A 24,246-nucleotide genomic window follows, 5' to 3' on the forward strand; every position below is an offset into this window, starting at 1 on the left:
CTCTTTGGTTTTAACAGTTAAGAGGATGTTAGTCTTTGTTTTATTTTAATTACCCAATTAACTTCTTGGTTATACTGCTATCTTGGGATCGAAAACCTGCAAACGATTTTAGGCTTCATGTTAATAGCAGAAGGAGAATGGAATCTACCAGTTACAATCCTGAAAGGGAATGGTTAAGCATGGATTTGAGTCAAGTTCAAAAAGCAAAACTTTTAGAAGATGAGATAGTGTGACACATTAATGTCACATTTTTAAAACAGCTTACAAAATGCTCCAGTTCCCAGGTTGGAACTCTAACTTCTAGCAATGTAAGACTACACTATCCTATCAGAATAGTTGGTGATGTCGTTAGACACTCTTTGAATTAACCTATCAATTCACACCCAAGTACTTTAGCATTCATAAGCTGCAAAATAAATTACTCTAAAAATAATGTGTCATTTGACACCTTCCAAAATGTCTTGGAAAGAAAAAAAAAATCTTCTTTATTCAGAGAGAGGAAAGTGGGTGGGGTGGGGGAGGTGTAATAAAAATATCTTGAATCGTGTATGGGGGGAGGGGAATTAGTGTTTCCAGTAAAATTGTTTACAAAAAAAAAATTATAAAGGCCAGTAAGGAAACTTAGTGTCCCCAGTCCACCCTCCAGTACTATGGAGGGAGTGACTTTATGGTCCCTAGACTAATGGCCGAATCCAAAAAAAAAAAAAAAAAATGCTTTTACAGTATTCCTTTCTCAAAAGGGGGCTAAATCTTTTCACAGGACAGGAAAAGGCTTCAAAACCAACTATTTTCACTGCGTGAAGGAACAATCCCTCTCTCCCAACGGCAGCCCTTGACTTGTCCCACTTGGGTAAGTCTCGCAAAAAAGGTCTTCACATTAACTTGTGATACAGTAGTGGTGCGGATCTAGGCATCACCGAAACATCAGCGAGTGTTGGGCCGGACGCGGGCTTGGGGTACACCTCACAGCTGAATTAGAAATGCGGGTGGTAAGGTGACAACACGGCTTTCTCCTTGGGCAATGCTCAGGATGGTGGTATCAGCTCAGAGTTGCTAAACGCTGAGGAGTTGGGGGAGGAAGGGTAAAAGGACAGGGGACTGAGGGAGCGGGAGGAGGGGGAAGGAGGGGGAGGACGCCACAGAAGGGGCCGGTGAGTAAGGGGCAGAGCCACAGCACAGGGATGAGAATTCCAGGGCAGAGGCACAGAGCCCACTGCAGCACGGCGCCCGCGGGCAGCCAGAGACTTCCCCCAGAGCCTCCACAGCCACCCAAACGTCCCAGCTGGGGCAACTGCCCAGGTGTCCTCCGCCCGCAGGAGGGCATCTGCCCTTCCGGACGGTCTAACAACTCGCGGTGTCCCTTCTCCTGCAGCGGTGGGGGCCTCACAGGGTGCTCAGCCTCCACACCCACCGCCTCCATCCCCGCCCACCCCCACCTCCCCCTCCACTCCCTCCTTCCCCTCCTCCTCCTCCTGTTCGCCCTCCTCCCGCTCCTCCTCCTCCCCCTCCTCCTCCTCCTCCTGCTCTCACTCCAGGCACCCGCAGACGGCAGCCCCCTCGGAGCGAGCCGCCCCAGCTACGCTGCATTTGCAAGGTTCGGAGGCAGGGAGGCAGCAGCCACTTGCTGCCCGACCCCGGCGGAGCTTGGGGTGTCAGGGCGGCCGCGGGGAGCCATGATCGACTACACCGCAGTGCCAGCGTCAGGAGCCTCCAGCGCCCCGGCTACCACTGCAGGACGGCCGGTGCCCCGTCCCCGCCCCCCAGCGCAGCCCCAGACACAAACACAGGGCCCCCGGGCCCTCCCCAACCTGAACTGAACCCGGGGACGCCACACACCCCCGCTGCCTACGCGCGCGGCTCCCAGACTGGCTGCGCCCAACCTCCTCGTCGGCGCGCCGCCGCCACCACGCAGCCCTCCGGCCCGGCCTCCCTGGCGGACTCGCCCACAGCTTCCCGGCCGCCCCCAAACGCCTCAGATGGGGATACCGGGAAGTGAACCCCGGGGACTCGACTCCCCGAATCACCTGCATTTGCATTTCTTATGTAATGCACTGCAAGTTGCCCGCTTGGAGCCTTTGGAATAGGGGCGCATGATCACCAGAGCCTGAAGCTGGGACCCACGGTCCGGTTCATCCGCACTCGTGGGACTCAGGCGCAGGGTTTTGATACTGTTTGGGGAGGGGGGGGGAGCGTTAAATTACATATATTAGAGGGGCTGAGTTTGTCTCTTCGGTCTGGGGTTCCCCCAGGCATAAGCCCAGCTCAAGCATCCCCAGCAGCAGGAGGTGTCAGAGGCAGACGGGGGAATGAGTTAATACTCGTGCACGGAGAGCTAGACGGGGGAGGGAGGCGGGGGCTGACGGAGGAGCGGGGCCGCGAGGGAGAGGGCCTCTTTTACTTCGGTAAAGGTGATGGGGTGGCGAACATTGTGCAAGCTAATCAGAAAGTCTAGAGCAGGCTCTCGGCACCGAGCTACGTCCCTGAACCTGCAGCCCAAGTACGAAGAGCTCGCGGTTCCTTCTCCTGGCAACTACCGAAGCTTCAGCCGCCTCGGGCAAAACCTTAAACCACAGCCCTTCAAATATTCCACCAAACATAGGCAACCAAATACATTAAAAAAAAAAAAAAAGTTTCCTCCTCCCTCCTAGTGATGGATGTGTCACAGCCAAGAGATGCTGACCGTGGTTTTCGGGCTCAGAGACGCCGATCCAGCTGTTACTTGTTTATTCATGCAACACCTCTATATGCAACACTGTCCTGGTTCCTTCTCTGTTCCCCTGCCTTCCTGCATAGCAGGACTGCATATCTAGCTCAATGAGCAACAGACAGGTTATTATGAGGAAAAACATAACATGATGCATGTTTTGCTTACCAGTTGGGTTCTTGTTTTTCTTAAGACTCTTGCCACAAAGACACTGCAGCATATGCGTTCCTTTGCTGAAAATGTTCCAAAGAAACCACATTGATTTGGGCGAAAAGCAATCCAGCAGCTTAGACACCCTGAGAAAGAAGAGATCCTTGTGGTTGCATAATAATAATTTGAAATCAGTTCTCCTGAAGAGGGGCACCGGTTTTACCATAGGAAAAACGATAATATTCCGGATCTTCTCCCAGTTTTTTCCCCTCACGTGGTATATTTCTTTGAGACTTCTCAGTGATTGTTTTTTTTCGGCCAGGGTGAATGATTTATCCCCCTCGATCACCACTGGATTATTACCGAAGGGTTGGAAAAAAAATCCTTTTTCAGCATGAAGCCAAACAAAAAAGCAAAGAAATCCCAACAGAGACCAGAACTAATCAGAGAGAACAGTAATGCACAAAAGATCCCCAAAGAGAAAACCATAGCCTTTTACTTGATCGCTATGAGGATGGGTGGGTCTGCAGAAGGCAAAGCAGGATTCATCTCACTGAGAGAAGACTGCCATTGTGTAGCCCCTAGGAGAGAAGGAAAAAAAAAAAAAAAAAAAGGAAAGAAAGAAAGAAAGAAGAAAAAAAAAAGAAAAAAAAAAAAAACCAGCACACGCACACACACCAAATACCACCTCCGAGATCGAGTCTGACAGCCGAAGACAGAGCCTCCCTTCTCCCGGTGTCGGGTTTTTTTTTTTTTTTTTTGGTTTTTTTTGTTTTGGTTTTTTTTGTTTTTTGTTTTTTTTTTAATAATCAATCGCCAGTGCTCAGTGGGATCGGATTGAACCTGCCGTTCTCAATCACCACGAAGAAAAGATGCAAATCCAGGTGCCCCCTCCCCTTGTCAGGCTTGTAGTAGGTAGAGAGCGCCACGGATCCCCTTCCTCCTTCCTGTCACTCTCCCAGTTTCCAACAACGGTGAGCATGAGGAAAATCTCCCCTCCGGATTCCTCGCCCAGCCTCGGATGTGAGTTACAGGCATTAGAGGGAGGAGGAGGAGGAGTTGAAGTTTGCATTGAAAAGACTGGCTTTCCATGACGTAGCCACGTGCTTTCAGACCCGTCACCAGTGAGATGCTTCAACCCGCCCGGGGAGGGCAGTGTCACTGCAGTCCTCCGCTACTTTCCCCCTTCGAAGTCCCCCACCGCCGGCACCCAGCCCCAGCCCCAGCCCTGGACCCTTTCCCTCCTCTGCCCAGCATGAGTCGGCTGGCAGCTCGCTCCAGGAGCCATCTAACAGAGCCTTCGGTTAAAAGTGAATTCTGAAAAGGAAAATTAACAATTATAATTAGCAAACCTCAGAAAATACAACAGAGGGAAGGGGTTTAAAGACAAACCGTAGTTTGGTACCACTCCTCACAGCCAGAATGAGCTCCACCTTACTTAACATTCGCAAAAACAGCACCTGAAGCATCTAAAACATTAAGGAAAACTCAGGCTCCTTCAGCTCTTATTATTTGAATTCTACTTAGACTGCCGTTTGAAAAAATATAGTCTAGGTGTATGCCAAATATGTACTTGCAGAAATAGCCTGTTAAAGGAACAACCACTAAAATCTAGGTGGCAGAATATATTTTGGTGGAGAGGGTCATATGTACATGAGAAAAGTTATGCCTTTTCTAGATAGACAATCCATTATCTTCAAATAATGTTTTTGAACAGAAAGCACTCTGCTTACATTACACACTAATTCATTGCTTGTTTCTGCACCCATTAATTGAGCAAACATTAAATTCACCCTCATTCCATTCTCATCCACACTAATATACAACCTTGTCACCCGCCATCACCATCTAACCTAAAAAAAACGGACAGATTTTCTATTTCACCACCATATAACCCGCTTCCTACTTTCTCAGAAAATCAAGACTTAGGGTGCAACTAAAGATTTTGTCTTATTTGGGGAAAAAATACAATGCATAAAATAATACAAACTATTACAAAGAATAGTATCACAAGCTCCAATGTGCTCACTACTCAAATTAATAAATGTTAGCATTTCAACATACTTGTGATGTGAGCATTAAAAAGTAAAATTGACCACTCTCACTCTTGTTAAGAAATTATGGCCACTTATTTCCAGCTTATGGAAAATTGACATAAAAAGTTTAACTAATTTAAAAATATATTTTAGAAGCGCCATTTCAATTCCAAAAAATTAAAACTGCCTTTACTGTGTGGGATATCAAACTATCTTATAAACAAAGAGCTATAGATTTATGTTGTTGGGGAATGAGAGATGAACTGACTTTAAAGAAAATTAACTCCTTGATTATTAGTTATCAAAAAATTAAAAAATAGAATAACTTTCCCACTGCTACAGTTTTCTAATATCTAGGAGGCATTTTCAGATGTCAAAATTTGCATCCAATATCCAGAACCTTTTGGGGAAACATTAGTCCATTTTAGTTAAGATAGAAAAAGAATGTAAAACAAGTAAATTCTATTAAAGCTAAGAAACTGGAAAGTTAAATAGCGATGCCCTCAATGTGCCAAAAGCATCATGTCATAAAGCTCAAAGAAATTACCAAGATTAAACTGCAGTCTAAATAAAGTTTGGGAAGTAAAGAAAGAGGGAATACCAAGAGTCCATGAATTTAGTGCCAAATGACTTAGGAGAAGCAGGCTGAAAAAAGCAATGAAGAGCAGAATTCTTTTTTGAAAGAGGAAAAATGAGATAGCACAGCCAAGTAATTAGGAAAGCATTTTTGATATTATCAGAGACAAACACCTCATGCTGCTACTATCACATTCTGGTGTCCTGTCATGGGTTCCAGAACATCCCAATATACTAACCCTGGACAGGCCCCAGAGAAACAGTTGAATAAAAAATATTCTCCAAAGAGTTCTTCTGAACTCACATAGCTCTAAGGTTCTGTAAAAGCTTGCCGAGTTCCCCGAGGTCTTTCACAAGCAGAGTAAAGTCTGGGGAGATGTTCTGTAATTATTGGAACTTTTCACATGCTCAGTTTGTGTAAAGAGAACATTTCTCATACTGGTTCTCCGTGCATTTCCAAATGGGACGCTCTTCTTTACATTACGACAGTGAATTTGATCCCTCCTAAAATAAAGAATTACTGCGAGAAAGCTATGGTGTGTTTTGCTAGATGCTGGTGGAAAACTTATTGCATCTTTGTCCTATAACCTAAGGAACAACATAAAAGGTAATTAACTGTGACTACTATTTATTGAGAATCTATTATGCCAGGCACCGTGTTAGTCGCTTTTCATCTTTTATGCTACTTAAAGGAAAGAGAAATCTTTTAGCACAATGTATGTGCAAATCTTTTAGTACAATGTTTTCTATATTTATTGATACATTATTTACTTACATTGCATAGGCTTTTATTAACATGACTAAGCAAACAAACAAATGAAAAATGCCAAATATTTTTATCTGGAAAAGATGGCCTACCTGATTCAGGTTACTTTCGGTCCAAAGGACTTGCAATTTCTGATGACCTCGAAGTCATCCAATTCAATTACTCAACCAATATTTATTGAGCATTGACCCTATGAAAGTAACTGTACAGGAGTCCATGTTGCATGCTAACTCATAAAATTAAACCAGCTCTCCAGTTACACAATAAAGAAGACCAAGAGGCAACAGAGGTTTCTGGGGGCCTTCAGTTTAGGGATGATCCGAAGATCCTTACACTGGCTTGAGTTCAGACTCTTATTTAAGTTCCATTTTGGAAGACATCAAAATTGTTAGTTACCCTTTGCCATGCTACAAATCAATATTAGTTGACAAAAACTAAAAGTGTTAGAAAATGAATGCAAGCTTTGGAACACATGTGAGTAAAGATAAAATGAGAAAAGCCTCATCATAACTATAAGAATTAACAGCAAAAGCCGTAGTGTATTTAGGCAGAAAAGACTGCGTTTTTCATTAGACTGAGGTCAAATAAACCCATTACTCATAACCAAGTACATTTAAAGATTAAACTTACCTTCAGCATATCATAGTTAACTAACCTAAAGGTAAGTCTAATGACTAGAATTTCAGAACACAATAAAGTACACGTTTTATTATAATACAGAACATGTGAACGTTCATGAAATTAGTCATCAAATGTCTTTGTAACGGTCTTAGCATGCTTTTTCTAATTGTTCCCACTAGTTACTTTTCTAATCATTCTTTCTTTCAGTAATAAAACCCCACTCGCCACCACAGTTTGAGAAGGGCACACTGATACCCAGGTGGAGAAGGGAATTCCCAGCCTCAGTTCCAGAGAAGTTATGGTCATGTGACTGGATTCTGACCAACGAGATGTGAGCAGAAGTGACGGGTTCAACTTCCTGGTCACACTCTTCAGAGGAAGTTGCCTATCTTCACTTCTCCGTCTTGTCTTCCCTGTGAGCTGAAAGTAATGGTGTGAGCAGCTTTGGCGGCACAGACAGGAACACACCCCAGGAATAAAGTACCGAGATAGAAGTAACTTGGTCAGAACAGCCAACCTGTCCTTGACTGCTGCACTTTGGATGACAGAGAAAGAAACCTTTGTTTGAGCCACTGTACTTACTGTGAATTCCTCACAGCTTAGTCTCTCTACTAGCTTATGGACTGGTCTACAATTAATAACAACACATTTATATTTGAGGTACTTACGTTAAAAGGATAAAGAGCACAAGTACATCACTTATAACCTATCACTTTATTCACAGCCTGTGATTTGATTCTCCTTTCCATTCACTGAAGCGGCTACTGATCTCTTAGCTGCTTTTTATAAACTCTCTTGCTTATCTCATTGTCAGATCTTACTCCCTTTGTCTCCTTCTCTGTCCTGCTCCCTGCCCATCAGATGTAACCCATGACAGTTTAGAGCTTAGGACCATGACAATAAAGCTTTGATCACTGAAAGGAGAAGAAAGACAGAGTGCAAAGTGTTGGGAAGAAAGAGTAGGTCAGAAAGAGGAAAAGAAGACCAATGTGTACACCGGGACCTCCGTGTCTATATTTACCTTGTAAACTTTTTTCAGAAAGATGGTGCCTTTTGTCGTTTGCACACTTACTCCTCCTCTATTTTCCTGTTAACAATTATTATCACTTTTTAAGGAATAATTCTAAATTTCACACGATGGTACTACACATTAGTACCATTTTCTTCCTCTCCCCATGTTCCCACACTGGCTGGTGGCACAGAAAACCTCTGCTCCCCTCCCCTGGAGGGAACAGTCTGGAAAGGTAACCCCAGTCCTTCTCTCTGCCCCCTCCCAATTTCTTAATGAAGAAAAGAATGACCTAAGTGGCCCAGCCCCTTCTCTCTTTTTATTTGGATCTGCCTGCCTGCAAAAGGTTTGCAGACTCCTGGGGCCCCTGGGTGGCTCAGTCGGTTGAGCTTCCAACTTCAGCTCAGGTCATGACCTTGCAGTTCCTGAGTTGGAGCTCTACATCAGGCTGGCTGCTGTCAGTGCAGAACCCACTTCAGATCCTCTTTCCTCCTCTCTCTGCCCCTCCCCCATGCGCACCCACTTTCTCTCTCTCTCTCTCTTTTGCTCTCTCTCTCTCTCTAAAATGATTAAACATTTTTTTAAAAATTTTTTCAGACTCCTGTCCTTCAGCTCCTCTCTGTGGAAAGCATTGTCTTCTAGAAGCAGGTCTGGAGCTCGGACTCTCTCTGTACTCCTTAGGGGGCTTGGAGCAGACATCATCAGTGCCCCATATAGATCCCTTTCATCCTGCCATATCAGTGTGTTCTGTTTGATTTCCAGCATCCGGTATCTCCATCTCTGACCCTGAGGAATTTTTGTCCACATGGAAGTCCCCTCTGTCCAGGTACTCATAGAAAAGCTTGGGCATTAACGCTCCCTAGGAGAATTTCTCTGTGTTCTCCATGATGAAACACCCCAGCTCTCTTACCTCTTAGGAGGGTTAATGATGAGGCATGTGTTTTCCATCCTTTCCCAGAGCTTCCCTGTGGGATTAAGACAGTCTCCCACTGAGATTGTTGGCTTATCAACATACTATTGGCCCTCTCCCCTTCCCTGTATCCATTCCTCATTCATCTGCTATATTCTTTCCCCAATAAACTACTTCTACTACAACCTCTGTAAAAACTCAACTCTATACAGGTTGAAGAGAGAAAACAGGGGTTCTGGATACATGTGCCTCACTTACAGAATCAAACTCTTTCTTGAGCGCTCATTGAAGTTTCCAGATGTGAAGGTAATATTCAGTGAGACCAATTATTGTCCACAGGTTATGTTTTGCTCCCCAAAACAACCTCATCAGTAATGAAACTAATATTTCTTTCTATCTTTCTAGTTTGTGTGACCATATTCCCTGATTGAATCTGAACTCAGAAGTGGAGAAAAGAGGCAGGATTAATTCCTACCTTGTAGGACCCCCAAATACTAGAAAATAATATATGAGAAAAATCCCCATCTTTGTTCCTATCATGTTCAGAGAGTATAATCATAAAACAGTGAAGAACCTGCCAAGAGATACAGGAAAAGCAGATGAATTCCCCTAAGTTCTCAGAAATATGAGCTTCTCTTGGCAAAATGCCACAAAGCTTCATTTCTCACCTAAAGGAACTTTATCTCAGCCCATATGGATTAAATATGCCTTGCAGTAAAACCCCAATTTCCTCCACAACCTCAGTAAGGAAACAGGAGACCCTTCTCTGCATCCTCCGAGGCAGGTGGAAGTTGACCTTAAACAAGCAGGATTGGCCTTGAATAATTGGAAGGGCTCTACAGATGGTCTATCATATCAATGTCTCTAGACCCTTACAACCATCCCCCCTATTTAAGAACATACCAAACCTTCTTTAGCATGATTTACATTAATATGAGTTAAATATATTGACTAAAACCAAATCAAAGCAATGGCACCTTTTTTAGACTACTTCAAACTACACTCCGCTTTCTCCCCATTAACCCAAAATTCTCTTATGCTTTACCCTGAGGAAGTGTACCCCAGTTGAAAACCATTGCTGTCTATGGTTTGAAGTGTTCTCAAGGGAAACTGTCTTTTCTGTAAATAGGATCCTGTTCCTTAATCCCTAGAACTCTTAAATATGACAACACTGGATATACCATTTTTTAATTTACCAGGAGAAATTTGTCACTGAACTTTCTCAACTTAGGAAGAGACTTCTATAGTCAAAAATTCAGAATATTATTTATCCCAGACAACAGTTCACTTTCTAAAATTTGTATAAATGGGGAATAAGAATTAACATGATCAAATACATGCCTAGTGAGAAGAGGTGCATCCCTCTGCACAATGAGTTGTGTATGGTCAGTTCAGCAACCGCCAATGCCCCATTCCAAACTTACCTGGAGAAGCCAGGAACCCACTTCCCAAAACACCTTCTCTGTGTGGCTTCAGGTTAGTTCTCTCTAATGAGAGGCCCTCAAATGAATTTGGAAGCAGAAGAGGAAAGGCCAATTCTCTGAAGGCAATTGCTGGCCAGTGCAAGATTCACGGTGGTTTCTTGGTGCCTCTGTGAGAACCATGCCTCTACTAAGAATCCTAGTCAACTCTTGAGAGTGCCCACTTCAGTGCTTCAGGCTAAGATAATGGGTAAGAGTTTACCTGACTTTGAGTTCCAGCTTTTCCAACAGCCCTAAATCCCCAATTCCCATTTTAAGACACTTGGTTTTTGTTTTTCAGGCTTTTTATTATTATTATTATTATTATTATTATTATTATTATTTATTTATTTATTTTTGATAGAGAGAGTGTGACAGAGGGGCAGAGAGAGAGGGAGACAGAGCATCAGAGGCAGGAGCTCGAATTCACAAACCGTGAGATCATGACCTAAACGAAAACCAAGAGTCAAGTGTTCAACCTACTGAGCCCTAAAACACTTTGAAATCTGGGGCACCTGGGTGTCTCAGTCAGTTGAGTGTCCAACTTCAATTCAGGTTATGATCTCAGGATTCACTCACTGCTATCATCAGGGAGCCCACTTCAGATCCTGTCTCCCCCTCTGTCTGTCCCTCCCCTGCTCATTCTCTCAAAAATAAATAAACCTTTAAATCACTTTGAAATCAGAATGCATCGAATGGCTTCAGTTTTCCTGATTTATTTTCTCTGCCTAGGATCTAAGCCTTTACAGGTAATTGGTATCTGTTGATAAAGAATTTTCATTGAGTTTGTGATGGTTTATTTGATATCTAAATATCTAGTATGACAATGAGACCTTCAATCCAGGATCCACATGTTTTATTACACACTGTGGAATATAAACTCGGGGCACCTGGGTGTCTCAGTTGATTGAGACTCTGACTCTTGATTTTGGCTCAGGTCACAGTCTCTTGGTTCATGGGATCCAGGCCCGTGTTGGGCTCTGCACTGACAGCACAGAGCCTGCTTGGGATTCTCTCTCTCTCTCTCTCTCTCTATCTCTCTCTCTTTGTCCCTCCCCTGCTCACACACTCTCTCTCTCTCAAAATAAATATTTTTTAAAATAAATAAAAATATAAACTATATGAACAGAGATTATTTCTTCCTATAAGTATTCGCTGAGCAACCTACCCAAAACGGACTTCCGACAGGCACTTTGAATTGATAAAAACCACTTAGTTGGGCTTATTTCTTATATTTCCTCAAAAAAGATGTTCATAAAATCAAATTCAATTCTTATATAAGAAAATTCATGGGATTATTTTACTTGTAAACCAAAATTTCCTGTCATTAACTTCCAATGTGTCTTTTGTAAAGCAATTTATCAAAATTAATGTAAAAATTGCAATTCAAAAAAATGTGTCATATATACAAACATTTAGATAACAAAGTAAATGAAGAAAAGTGCCAACTCAGAGAATTTACACTCCAACAAATAAATAACACAAGTTTGTTGGGCTATAAATTTCTAGAGGTCAAAAATCGAAGCTACTTAACTTGCTTAATACAGCACCCTAATAATCTCGATGTATACATGTTTAATTATTTATGTCCTGAATATGTGATTTCCACAAAAATTTAGATTCTGAAGATTACACTATGAGAAAAATATACCATTTCTTTGTCCACGTCAATAGACATTCTCATGAACATTTACAATTTTGTAGATTTAAGTGCACATAATTGAATTGCTGTCCATGCAGGTGTGAAAAATGTTTAAAATACTGTGTTTGAACATTAATTTGGTTTAATGTACTATTGGCATCTGGAAAATAATGCACTTATACTTTATTACTTGTCTGAGTGACATAAATAATAGAATATATACACATATGTATAATGGCTCAAGATAACTATTACTTAGCATTAACTGTGTTTTTTTTTTAAGATAACCATAGCAATAAACAATACATAAGTACTTAATCAAGCATACCCAGGCCAATATTTTAGGTTATATTGAAGGAATGTATAACCTGGATAAAATTGGAATAAAAATATACAAAAATCATATTTTAACCTCAATATCAACCACTTTCCTTCGATCAGGATATTGTTCAAGCTCTGATACACATTAGGTTATTTTTTTTTTAGCTTTTTAAATAAGCACATACTTTAGGTAACCATTTCCAAGTTTGGGGATGTGTTTGTTTTGAAGCTCCATTAGTAAATTGAGTATGATATCTTATTCCATTAAAGCAATATTTTAACATAAGATTTTAAAATATGTTCAGATAGTGGAAAGGGGGAAGTCTTGATGCATAGTACAGAGACACATGATAAACTGTTATAGCAAACTTAGGTCACTAAACATAATACTGATACAATCTTTATTAGGTTACAGTATGAACATTGGCAGTAGCAGGCACCAAAATCTCAAGTTGAATTTAGGAGAAAAAATAAAATTCAAAACAAAATCCATCAACAATATTTTAGTTTTATTTCCTACACAATGGGGAAAAAACACCACTAGTTACAGAAAATGTGATCATTTGTTCCTTGAACACTGAAACTAAAATGGCAGCTAAACAAGGGAGCATGAGACTACTAAAATGCAAGCTATATTCTATGTACCAAGCCAGTGTCCTAGGCATCAGCCTACATCTCTTCTAATTGGTTCATTCTGGGGCTGACTTTTCATCATTGGTCCTCCAAAGGCAGTTCATTTTTCTAATTGGTCAGCCCAGAGGGTATGCTTTTTCTGACTGGTCAGCCTAAAGGGGGTGCCTTTTTGCTAAGTGGTCCATCTACAGGAGATTTTTTTTTTCTGATTTGCACAGAGCACTGGACTCTTGGCCTTCCTGACTAGTACATGTAAGACGAAGGAGACCCATGAGAAGTTCCCACGAGAGCAAGGAGACTCTTCTCTAGAGAAGAGAATGTTGAGACACATACAATTGATTGAAGATCAGATTCAGAAGGAATGGTTAAGTTTTGAATACAGTATGGAGTTTGAAATTTAGATTATGGGTCATTTTCCACCCTGTTCTAATTGGTTAGCCCAGAGGATAATGTGCCTGATGATATTCTAAATAAATTATTTGCCTTTTCTTAAAACCTGAGTGCTAATCACTGGATATATTAAAATCTTTGTACCAGAGTCCATTCTCAAGCACCACATCTCTCCAACCTGTTATATGTTGATTTCTGCACATGCAAACATGCAAAGTCAGCATTGAATGGCAGTCAACCAAAAGCAAAGTAGACCGCTGGTCTGTATCTAATGTATTTGAGGATTAATAGTTCTATTTATTTTCAAAATATTTGCAAATCTGTATCATGCATGCCTTGATTTTACCTCCAGCATGTAACCATCTAATTCATTAGAAATTAGGCCAGTCTCTATGTGTGTTAGAAAATCTGCATCCCTAGAAAATTTCGGCTGTGTCTACGTGAAACTAACCAATGAAAGTTTAAAACTTCCAACTATCTCAATTCTCTCTCTCTCTCTCTCTCTCTCTCTCTAACATGTAACTTGCATATGAACACACACATACACAAAACTATTGGAGCTTAATTTTTCCTTATGACCATTTTTGTCATGTCTAAAAAGTAACTAAGGGACACAGTGCTGCCTGCAGAAAGGGATTTTATGGTTTTTTGGAAATACTGGCTTCAAGAAAGTAAGGATGTGGTGTGGTCTGGACCATTTCCACAAAATGGGGCTGAGTAAAATCCTATCAAGTTGGGTTTTTAAATAGTTTTTCCAAGGCCAACACAACATTTCTCATACTCCTCTCCACTACCTCCACCCACATTGGAATTATGGAAAATGAGCAAGTTAACCAGCAAGTCATGAGTTCAATGCTTCGTTAACCATTTGCACTCAACAATGTTATATTTGTATGTTGAAAATTAGGTTCTTATGGAAAAACATCATAAATTATATTGTTATCTTAAGCTATTCATTTATTTGCTGTTCAATTATCCCAACAATTTTTAAGCTCTGTATTTTAATCATCCATCTATTAAAATTCCTATTGTTTTTATTATCTTTATGTCCTTGGTTTCTGTATTATTTTCTTTTTATGATTATTATCCACATTTAAAAGTAATGTTCTAGACTATGGTGTGTTGAAACTTCCATATGGCCTGGTACATGGTTCATTTTTTACTCTCTGATAACTCTTAAGATTTTCTCTTTCTCTTATGATCTGCAGTTTCTCTGTGACGTGTTTATGGGTAGATTTATTTTTATTGAGCCTTCTTTATATAGTGCATGATCTTCTTCAATTCCCAAATTCTTCATATTTACTTCTTCAGATATTTATTCTTTGCATTCTCTCCTTTCTGTTTTTCCTGGAAATTCTAACATGGAAAATATTGATCCCTTCTTACTTTATGTGCTTGGTTCACGATTTCTTGCAAGTGTTTAATGTGAATTATGGTTTTATTTCTCTATTTAAGCATCTTAAACATACTCACATTGAAATCTCTGTCAGATTACCCTATGAAATAAATGTTGTATGGATTATATTCACATTCTGATTGGTGATTTTGTTAGTGGTCTTTCTCAGCATATGATTCAAATGTGTGTTGGAATTCAGGCTTTCAGAAGGTGGGCGGGACGATTTTTATTTAGATTTTTGTTTCTCCTCTCTGTTTTCCCTCATTCTGCCTAATGGCTACTTCCTTGCAGCACTTGCCAGGACCGCTGTCCAAACCAGAACCAATGGCATTGCTGGTCCTCACAAGCTGCAGTGATACATAGGATACTGTACATTAAATCCCCAATGCACTACTTGACCATGGAAACTTACCTAGTATGGCAGCGTAGTTGCTATCTGGAATATTTCCAGTAACTGTGGCACGAAGAGAAAGAGCTTGGAAAAGCACCCTGGCTTTAAAAGCTTCATCTTAAGGGTGCCTGGGTGGCTCAGTCAGTTAAGCATCTGACTTCAGCTCAGGTCATGATCTCCTAGTTCATTGGTTCAAGCCCCACATCGGGCTCTGCACTGACAATGCAGAGCCTGATTGGGATTCTCTCTCTCCTTCTCTTTGCCTCTCCTCCACTTGCTTTCTCTCTCTTTCTCTCTCTCAAAATAAATAAATGAACTTAAAAAAGAAATAAAAATCTTCTTCTTAGAAGTGACACACACCATTTCTGCTCACATTGCCTGTTGTGATTCTTATGACCACACCTGGGTCTGACAATGTGGTATAGTACAACCCTCTCACAAGATGGAAAACCAGAGATTGACCACTAGTAATACAACAAACATATCAGGTTTGTCCACTGGACACCAAATATCTGTTTTCCTCTTCTTTCTCATGGCAGAGTACCTTCAATCCCTCTCCAAGGGAGATATTCAAAACCTTTGTCCAATCACTGCTCAAAGCCAGGATGTCTGAGTGATATACAATAGTTTCTACATCAGATCTAGATGTGGCTTTTCTTGATCTGGAGACTCAGGAACTAGAGAGACACAGGTTTGTTTCTCACACTCGCAAAAGATAGTGGGAAAGGATAATGCTGGTACACTCTCTTACACTGAAAGAGGGAAAAGAGAGAGAGACGTTCACACACACACACACACACACACACACACACACACAGAAAGTCACCAGTAAATAGCAAATTCAAGATCCTGCTGAGGAGAGGCCACGAGGGCCTCATATTCTGGGGGTGGGTTATGCTCTGCTCTCTGGGAGTACCTCCCAGCCCACCACTCTCCATGCCCCTTGGCTCAACTCAACACAAGTCCCCTTTTTTTCCTTTTTCTTTCTTCTTTTTGTGTTTATTCATTTTGAGAGAGAGAGAGAAAGAAAGAGAGAATGAGTGGGGAAGGGGCACAGAGAGAGGGAGAGAGAGAATCCCAAGCAGTCTCCACACTGTCAGCACAGAGCCCAATGCAGGGCTCGAACCCATGACCGTGGGATCATGACCTGAGCCAATATCAAGAGTCAAATGCTCAATTAACTGGGCTGCCCAGGAACCCCAGAAGCTCCCCCCTCTTTATTTTCCTATTACCACCCTTGACTATTACTTGACAGAGCACTGAAGAATACACTTTCCATGAGAACTGAGCTTCTTAGCGTGCTTCCTTCTGGTGGAAATACAGGTGCTGTTCCAGTCTGCTCAGGCTGCTATGACAGAACACCATAGACTGGATGGCCTATTAACATAAATTTATTTCTCACAGTTGTGGAGGCTACAAATCCAAGGTCAAGGTGCTGGCAGTTTCAGTGTCTGGGGAGGGCCTTCTTCCTTATTCATAGACAGCTGTCTTCTCATCGTGTCTTCACATGGCAGAAGGAGGAAGGGATCTCTCAGGGGTCTCTCTCATAAGGGCATCGATCTCATTCATGAGATCTCTGTTCTCATGGCATAATCACTTTCCAAAAGCCCACCTCTAGATACCATCACATTGGGGATTAGGTTTCAAAATATGAATAAATGGCAAGAGTCTAAGTAGTTTATTAAGTACCAATGGTAGTCTCTTTAAGTCCAAGCTGGTGGCTCTTTGTGTAGCATAATTCCTTCAAAACTTAAGCAGCTTATTGTCTATTTTCTTCCAATCAGTTTTCTTGTCCCACACCAACTCACCAGTGTAAGTGCAGCTACCTTGTGTTCATAAGGCATCAGTGGGAGAGCCACACACAGTTTCTTTTTCTTGAGCCATTTGTCCAACTAAAAGTATTTACTGGGAGAATGTTAATCTATCCAGAAATTTTAACAACCAGTGTGACAAACATAGTCTTTATTTGATCCTTACCTTAAGATGGAGTCTTAATTAGTCTTTGACATTCAATGAATTTTCTCAATTTTATCTTTTGATGTTTTCATTTGGGAAGTATTTATCTTTTTAACTATAAGTCCCTGATTATACTGACTCTCTCCATTCTTTTCCATTCTTGCTTGCAAATCAGCCAATATTGTTCTGATTTTGTCTCTTTCCTATAATAAACTTTCTAACGCAGTCAACAGCAGCCAACACATGCTGCTAAAAGTGTGTTTTCCCATAAAGCTACAAATTTATTAGGTATATAATTTGCCTTCTAAGTTAACACAGGCAACCATTTCACTAAGTAATTGGCCACTACATAACATGGATTACCATGCTTTTAACCTCTGTTATTCGTTTCCTTGCAAACGAATGCCTAGCCCATGAACCAAAACCACATATTTAAAGCTGTTTGTTAAAATAGAATTCCAATGTTGATTCCAATTTCTTTTTCAATTATATTGATCTGATTACACTAAAGTAATAAATAACCCTAGAATCCCAGTGGCTTAAAACAACAAATGTTTCTTTCTGTGCCACATTTACATGTCCATCAAAAGTAGGATGATAGCACTGATCCCCATCATTATTGTCCTCACTCTGGGTTGCAGGCTGATAAGAAGAGTCACTCTCTGAAACATTACCAATACCCAAACCAAAAGGAAAGAAGAGAATGATGAAGCATGTACTGATTCTAAAATCTTCTACCTAAAAGTGACACACATCACTTCTGTTCCCATGGTCACACATGATAGGTAAGTATAATCCTATGTCAGGAAGCAGAGCTAGATATTGGTGGAAAGTGTTAGAATCTATCATTAAAATCTATCAAGGAAAAGAAATATTATTATTAAAAGAGATAAAAGCCAAACTTGAAAATTTTAGTAGGGAACTGAAAAATATGAAATGATATATGAGAAGTAGAAATAAAAGTAGATATGCAGGATTCTAGAATTTAAACATGCAAGTGAAATTAAGAACTAGAGGTACAGGTTTAAGAGCAGATCAAGCCAGGCTTAAGACTTTGAACAGGAAAAAATAACTATATAGCATGTTACATACACAGACAAAGATGTGGCTAAGAATCATTGAGAGTGTAGTAAATTCTCCATTCACAACCATTGTTAAAGAAAGCAACAAATATCATCCTCCAGGAAGAAAGAAAATACTCACATAATGGAAAGACAGAGATACTGGAAGAAATGAAGAACAAATAAAGTGATAAGTAAAATATTTAATCTAAGCAAATACTCTGAAACAAGTAACAATAATGTCTTATGGGGTTTATTTACTATGCAAAGAAAAATAAAAATACATGATGGCCATAGTTTTGGGCAGGTAGGGGATACATAGAGAAAATGTCTTCTCAGATCCTTATGTTTCCTGAGAGGAGAGGAAAAATATCAATTGCCATTAGACCTCAATAAGTTAAGTATGCAGGTTACAACTTCCAGAGTAATAATTAAGTAACAAAAATAGTGTCACTTCATATAATGGGAAAATATGATCATGAAAATTATCAATACAAAAGAGGTAAAAAGGAAACAACAGAAGACATAAAATAGATTCAACAAATAGAATATACATAATAAGGGAGGATTTTAACCCAAATATTTTGCTAATTATATTAAGTGTAAATGGATGAAAAGATTCAGATAAAGACAGAGACATTCTGAATGGATAGAAAACAATGATAACAACTATAAGTTACTTATAAGAGACATGCAATGTAAGAAATCAGATAGAAAAAGTAGTGACAATAAAAAAGATGTACAATGTAGACATCAAGAAAGAAAAAGTTTTCCTTCATAATGATAAAAAATACAGTTTATCAGAAACACAAAACAAATTTTACATTTGTGTGTATATTTTAATGTGGCTTCATAAAAATTTTTAAATATACACATATACAAGGAAAAGCAAGAAATACACAATCATATGGGAGATTTTAATACTTTCAACAAAACAAGCAGACAAAATATCAATATGCATACATAAAATTTAAACAGCATAATTAATATTAACTAATGCAGACAGATCTATAAATATATAATCCTGCACCCAACAATAATAACTATATCTTCTTTTCAAGCAAATTTGAAACCTTTTATAAAATCTGGTCATATGTGGAGGCACAAATAATGTCTTAACAAATATCAAAAATATGAAACAAGATGTTTTCTAATCACAATGTAATCAATTGAGAAACAAATCACCAAAAAGTGGATATAATCCCCATATATTAGAATTCAGATATACACATTTAAGTGACCCATGTGAAAGAAGATATTGCAAAGGAAATTTAAAATATTTAACTAACTATAATGAAAAACAAAAGCAAATTTATAATCTAAAGTGTTTATATTGGAAAAGAAGAAAGGCTGATATTTTAATGAGCTAAGAGTCAATCACAAAAATTGAGTAAAAGGATAACAAATTGCCCAGATAACTTGAGAGGGGGGAAAAAAAGAAATGAAATCATTAAGATGGAATATAAAAAGAAACTAAAAACATAAAATAAAGTAAGATCAACAAAATTCTGAAAAACTGTTAAGACTGATAAATTATGCCCCCCCAAAATAAATGGAGAATCACACACACACACACACACACACACACACACACACACACACACCTGCACCCATACACTGTTAGAAATGAAGAAGGGGCTATCACCACAAATTTTGCAGACATCAAAAGGAAACAAAGAGAAAATAATGAGCAAATGTGTATGAATAAGTTTTTAATGTTACTTACTTAATTGGCATAGCTTTGTGAATGATTACAAGGCACACATTCTTGCACTAACTTTACAGAACAAGAAAAAGAACCCTGCATCCCCATGTTTATAGCAGCACTATCAACAATAGCCAAAGTATGGAAAGATCCCAAATGTCCATCAATGGATGAATGGATAAAGAAGATGTGGTATATATACAATGGAGTATTACTTGGCAATCAAAAAGAATGAAATCTTGCCATTTGCAACTACGTGGATGGAACTGGAGGGTATTATGCTAAGTGAAATTAGTCAGAGAAAGACAAAAATCATATGACTTCACTCATATGAGGACTTTAGGAGACAAAACAGATGGACATAAGGGAAGGGAAGCAAAAATAACATGAAAACAGGGAGGGGGACAAAACAGAAGAGACTCATAAATATGGAGAACAAGCTGAGGCTTACTGGAGGGGTTGTGGAAGGGGGGATGGGCTAAACGGGTAAGGGGCATTAAGGAATCTACTCCTGAAATCATTGTTGCACTATATGCTAACTAATTTGGATGTAAATTTTAAAAAATTAAAATTAAAATTAAAAAAATAAAATACGTATAATCAGAAAAAATAAAAAGAAAAAAAAGAAAGAAAAAGAACCCTAACAGTGCCCAGAAGCCCCCATTGTGTCTGATACCAACCACAGTTCTCTTCCTCAAAAAGTAACCACTCTCCTGGCTTTTATAGCCTCACTTCCTTGCAGGAAACACCAGGAAAGGAGCTTGAGGAAAAGCTACCAATTAGGTAGAAGGGAATCATAGAGTGGCATGTCAGGAGCCAAGACAAAAATAAAAGGGGGGGGGGGAGGTAAGGAAATAAGTGAGAGTAGGAGGAAGGGGAAAGTCAGAAGAGTGTACCCTCAGATGGGAGCTACCAAAGTTGGCTAATATTCCTGTGGGGTGGTCCAGCTGAAAGAGAAAGAAGCAAGCAAAGCTAGAAGTTGAGTATGAGAATCAAAGAATCCAAGAGTATGAGAGAGCTAAAAGAGATGGGGTGCAGAGCCCAAATGAAGGATCAGAGTGTTTCTGGACTTAGAAGTGAAAAGATGGAGAAATTCCTAGCGATTTCAATATTTAAGTGAAATATGAGTCAAAGTTAAAGGTGGGGATGAAACTATAGGAAGGAGGAATGAGAAATTTGTGGAGAAAAGAAAAGGAACAAAACACTAACTCGAGAAGTGAGAAAGCAATTTACAAGACAAATCCAGTTGAGATGTCAGTCAGAGTGAAGTGTCCCCTTGTGCAGTTTTGTATGATTTCTTTAAAGGGAAACCAGTTGGCCCAACTGCATCTCCTTCCTCCTGCAACGTGCATCTGTCTGTATGTAAGCACAGAACTCATGGTTGGATGGTTGAGTCATCAGAGTGGGGTTTTACCAGGCAGAAATGACAGAAGGAGCAAAAAGAAGGTTATGGAGATTGAAGAGAGCAATAATAATGATGAGCCGTGGGCTCTGAGTTGTGCAAGGAAGAACATGAAGACAGGAGGGGGATGTTAGATAGTAAGAAAGTATTGGGGTAGATTAATTGGAGAGAATTAGTTGATCAGAATTTTTACCCTGTGATTATTTGAGCCCATGCACTGTTAGGAAGGGAGGTGGTTGCAGAATTGGGATAAATTGAGGATTTCAAAGGCAGTACAGTTTCTATCAATGACAAGTTCCAGGTTGGACTGTGGGAAGGGAAGGCTGAGGGGGAGGGAAAGAAAGGGTAATTGGAGAAATATTAGACAAGGAACTGAGGGGCCAGCATGCCACATGGGATATATCCCAGAATGTCAGAGTCACTGAGGGATGGTATGAGAGGGGAAGATGGGGAAAGCTCTAATGAGGAAGCTCTCAGTGAATGAAGAAGAGAGGCTAGGAGGTTGATAGCAAAGAGGGAGAGAAGAGGATGATTATACCGGTTAAAGGCCTTGTGCCCATCAGATCATCTCTGCACTTGCTCTGTGCCCCAGAGACCCCCATATGCAATCCTTCAAAGGGATCCCTTACCCTCTGGTTTCTGATTCAGTCACTGGAGAGCCTCTCAGGAGCTTGGAGGCAGGGAGGCCTGAATACCTACTCTCCAGGTTGTACCAGGCCTACTGTCCCTTGGCTTCAGGTCACCCAAGAGTCTCCCATTCTGGGTTTTGATAATAACTCCCTCCTTCCTCCTTTTAGATGACCTCTGTTTTTAACTTCAATTTCCTGCACTATTCTGTGTGGTTTCTGTACACCCTATTTGTATTTTTCTGAATGGTCCCTTCCTTTCTAAAGCCCTTCTTGAATTTTCCTTCTTTGAGTGTGCCATTTGTCTCTTTGCTGGGACTCTGACTAATAGCATGATAGAATCCAACAGTGTGAGCATAGGGTTTTGAAGAAAGAAAGAAAGAAAGAAAGAAAGAAAGAAAGAAAGAAAGAAAGAAGAGAAGGAAGGAAGGAGGCAGGGAGGGAGGGAAGAAAGAAAGGGAGAGAGGGGGAGAGAGAGGGAAGGAGAAGAAGAGAGGAAGAAAGAGAGAAAGAGCAAAAGGAAGGAGGAAGGAAGGAAGGAAGGAAGGAAGGAAGGAAGGAAGGAAGGAGAAAAGGCCTAATGACCCAGAAGTGGTAATGAGAATTAAGAGGACACCTGCCCCACCACATGACTCAGAAGTATATAGTGCCTGAGAGAAAAACAGTGCCTCAGATAGGAGGGCTCTAGGGGAAGAAATTTCCTCAGTGACCTGCCAGACATCTGGTAGAGGCCACAAGTTGAAAGAATGGCAAAAAAAAAAAAAAAAAAAAAAAGATTTGACAATGTTTGACAGTGGAGAGGAACATGGGACAAAATGAAGGAAGGCTGCCAGATTTCTTATCTCCTATAGATATATGACCATTAAGCTATGAATGTACATTATACACTATTCTTCAAGACAAGGGAATAAGGACCCAGAAGGCAATTCAGACACCATCAGAGCTGCTTCCTCAGTTTCAGAGAAGAGGGCCATTGTCTCAGTTTCAACAGGCAAGGTGGCAGCCACCTGGAACCTTGAGGCAGTGACCCTTGCCTAGTAGAGCAGCAGAGGCAGGACTTCCACCCAGGGGGTCCAGAAGGCAGAGCACTGAAACAAAGAGTATCTTGAGCCTTAAGATCTAACGACATTTATGTGCTTAGGACCTGTTTCTCCTTTTGAAATGGAATGTCTATCCCATGCCTGTCCCACCATTGTATTTTGGAAGTACATGATTTAACCTGGTTTCACAGTTTCACAGCTGGAGAGAAATTTGCCTCAGGATGAATTATACCTTGGGTCTAACCCGTTCCGATTTAGATAATATTTAGATAATAACATAATATTTAGACAATATTTAGATAATATTTGGACTTTATACTTTATAGTTGATGCTGGAATAAGTTAAGATCGGAAGGCAGGTGCTGGTGGGACGGAATTAATGTATTTTTCATAGGAGAAGGAGTGAATTGGGGACAGAGGACAAGGAACAGAATGGTATGGCTGAATGTTTGCCTCCCTCCAAAATTCATGTTGAAGTCCTGATTTGGAGGTGTGAACTTTGGGGTGTGATTAGGTTTAGGTGAGGTTATGAGAGTGGGACCCCCACAATGGAATTGGTACCTTTCAGTGACGGGACCTCATTCTCTCTTCTATGTGAGGACACAGTGACAAGGCATCTGTCCACAAGCCGGGAAGAAAGTTCCTACCAGGAACAGAATCTACCAGCACCTTGATCTTGGACTTCCCAGCCTCCAGAACTGTGAGATATAAATGCCTATTGTTTAAGTACTCAGTCTATGGTAATTTGTTATATCACCTGAGCTGAATAAGATAGAGGGGGAGATGGCCAATCACAGGGCAGTGACAGGAATGGAAGGGATGGTTGCAGACTGGGACAGATTAGGGGCATACAAAGAACATAAAAGAAATTTCAGGTGGTAATGAATGTCTGCAGAGGTTAGACCTCTGAGGATGATCAAAGCAAACAGGGAATCAAAGCAAATAGGATTAGAGGCAAATGGACTTTAGGATCTAGTGTTGCATTATGTCCCCAAACATTTCAATTATTTATATTGCAATTGGGCATTCAGGTCATAGACAGGTTTTTTTGGCAAGCACCAGGGCAAGGTCACTCTTATAGGCTTTGTTCAGTGGTCTAACTACAGATAAAGGGCACTACTCTCAGGATGCAAATGTTATTCTGCAAGTGATAGAAAGCTTTTTAAAATGGAAGAGACTGGGATGTGTTAAGAGCTGATGGGAAAGCAAGAGGTCGAAGAAAGAGAAGAGAGGGCAATCAGTCATGAGAAGTCCCAGAGGCAACTGGATCCCGAGTGTTGGTGATGGGATTGTCTTTCATTCTGACGGGAAGGAAATACTTTGCTAAGATGTCACAGGATCTGTTGAGAATGGCATGTAATTTACTCTGCACACTAATTACTCACAATGAATTCATGATGACACATTAAGGTAATAAGTTCTGGGATGGACAGGTCTGTATTCTTCTCAGT

At 40.4% G+C, this 24,246-nt stretch overlaps 1 protein-coding gene across 2 annotated transcripts in view; it reads right to left on the reverse strand.

The window, feature by feature from the left end:
* The window catches only part of FGF14 (fibroblast growth factor 14), a 612,765-nt gene extending 608,817 nt beyond the window's left edge, over window positions 1-3,948 (reverse strand). Inside the window, exon 1 of one of the 2 annotated variants that reach the window (XM_053217678.1) lies at window positions 2,873-3,948. In XM_053217678.1, the coding sequence (XP_053073653.1) occupies window positions 2,873-3,080 (208 nt within the window). In that variant the 5' untranslated portion in view covers window positions 3,081-3,948. The remainder of the gene's footprint in view (window positions 1-2,872) is intronic. The other variant, XM_027065183.2, reaches the window with a different exon arrangement.
* Between the last annotated feature and the right edge of the window lie 20,298 nt (window positions 3,949-24,246).

This window comes from Acinonyx jubatus, chromosome A1 (assembly GCF_027475565.1).
Source record: "Acinonyx jubatus isolate Ajub_Pintada_27869175 chromosome A1, VMU_Ajub_asm_v1.0, whole genome shotgun sequence".
Classification (NCBI taxonomy): Eukaryota; Metazoa; Chordata; class Mammalia; order Carnivora; family Felidae; genus Acinonyx; species Acinonyx jubatus.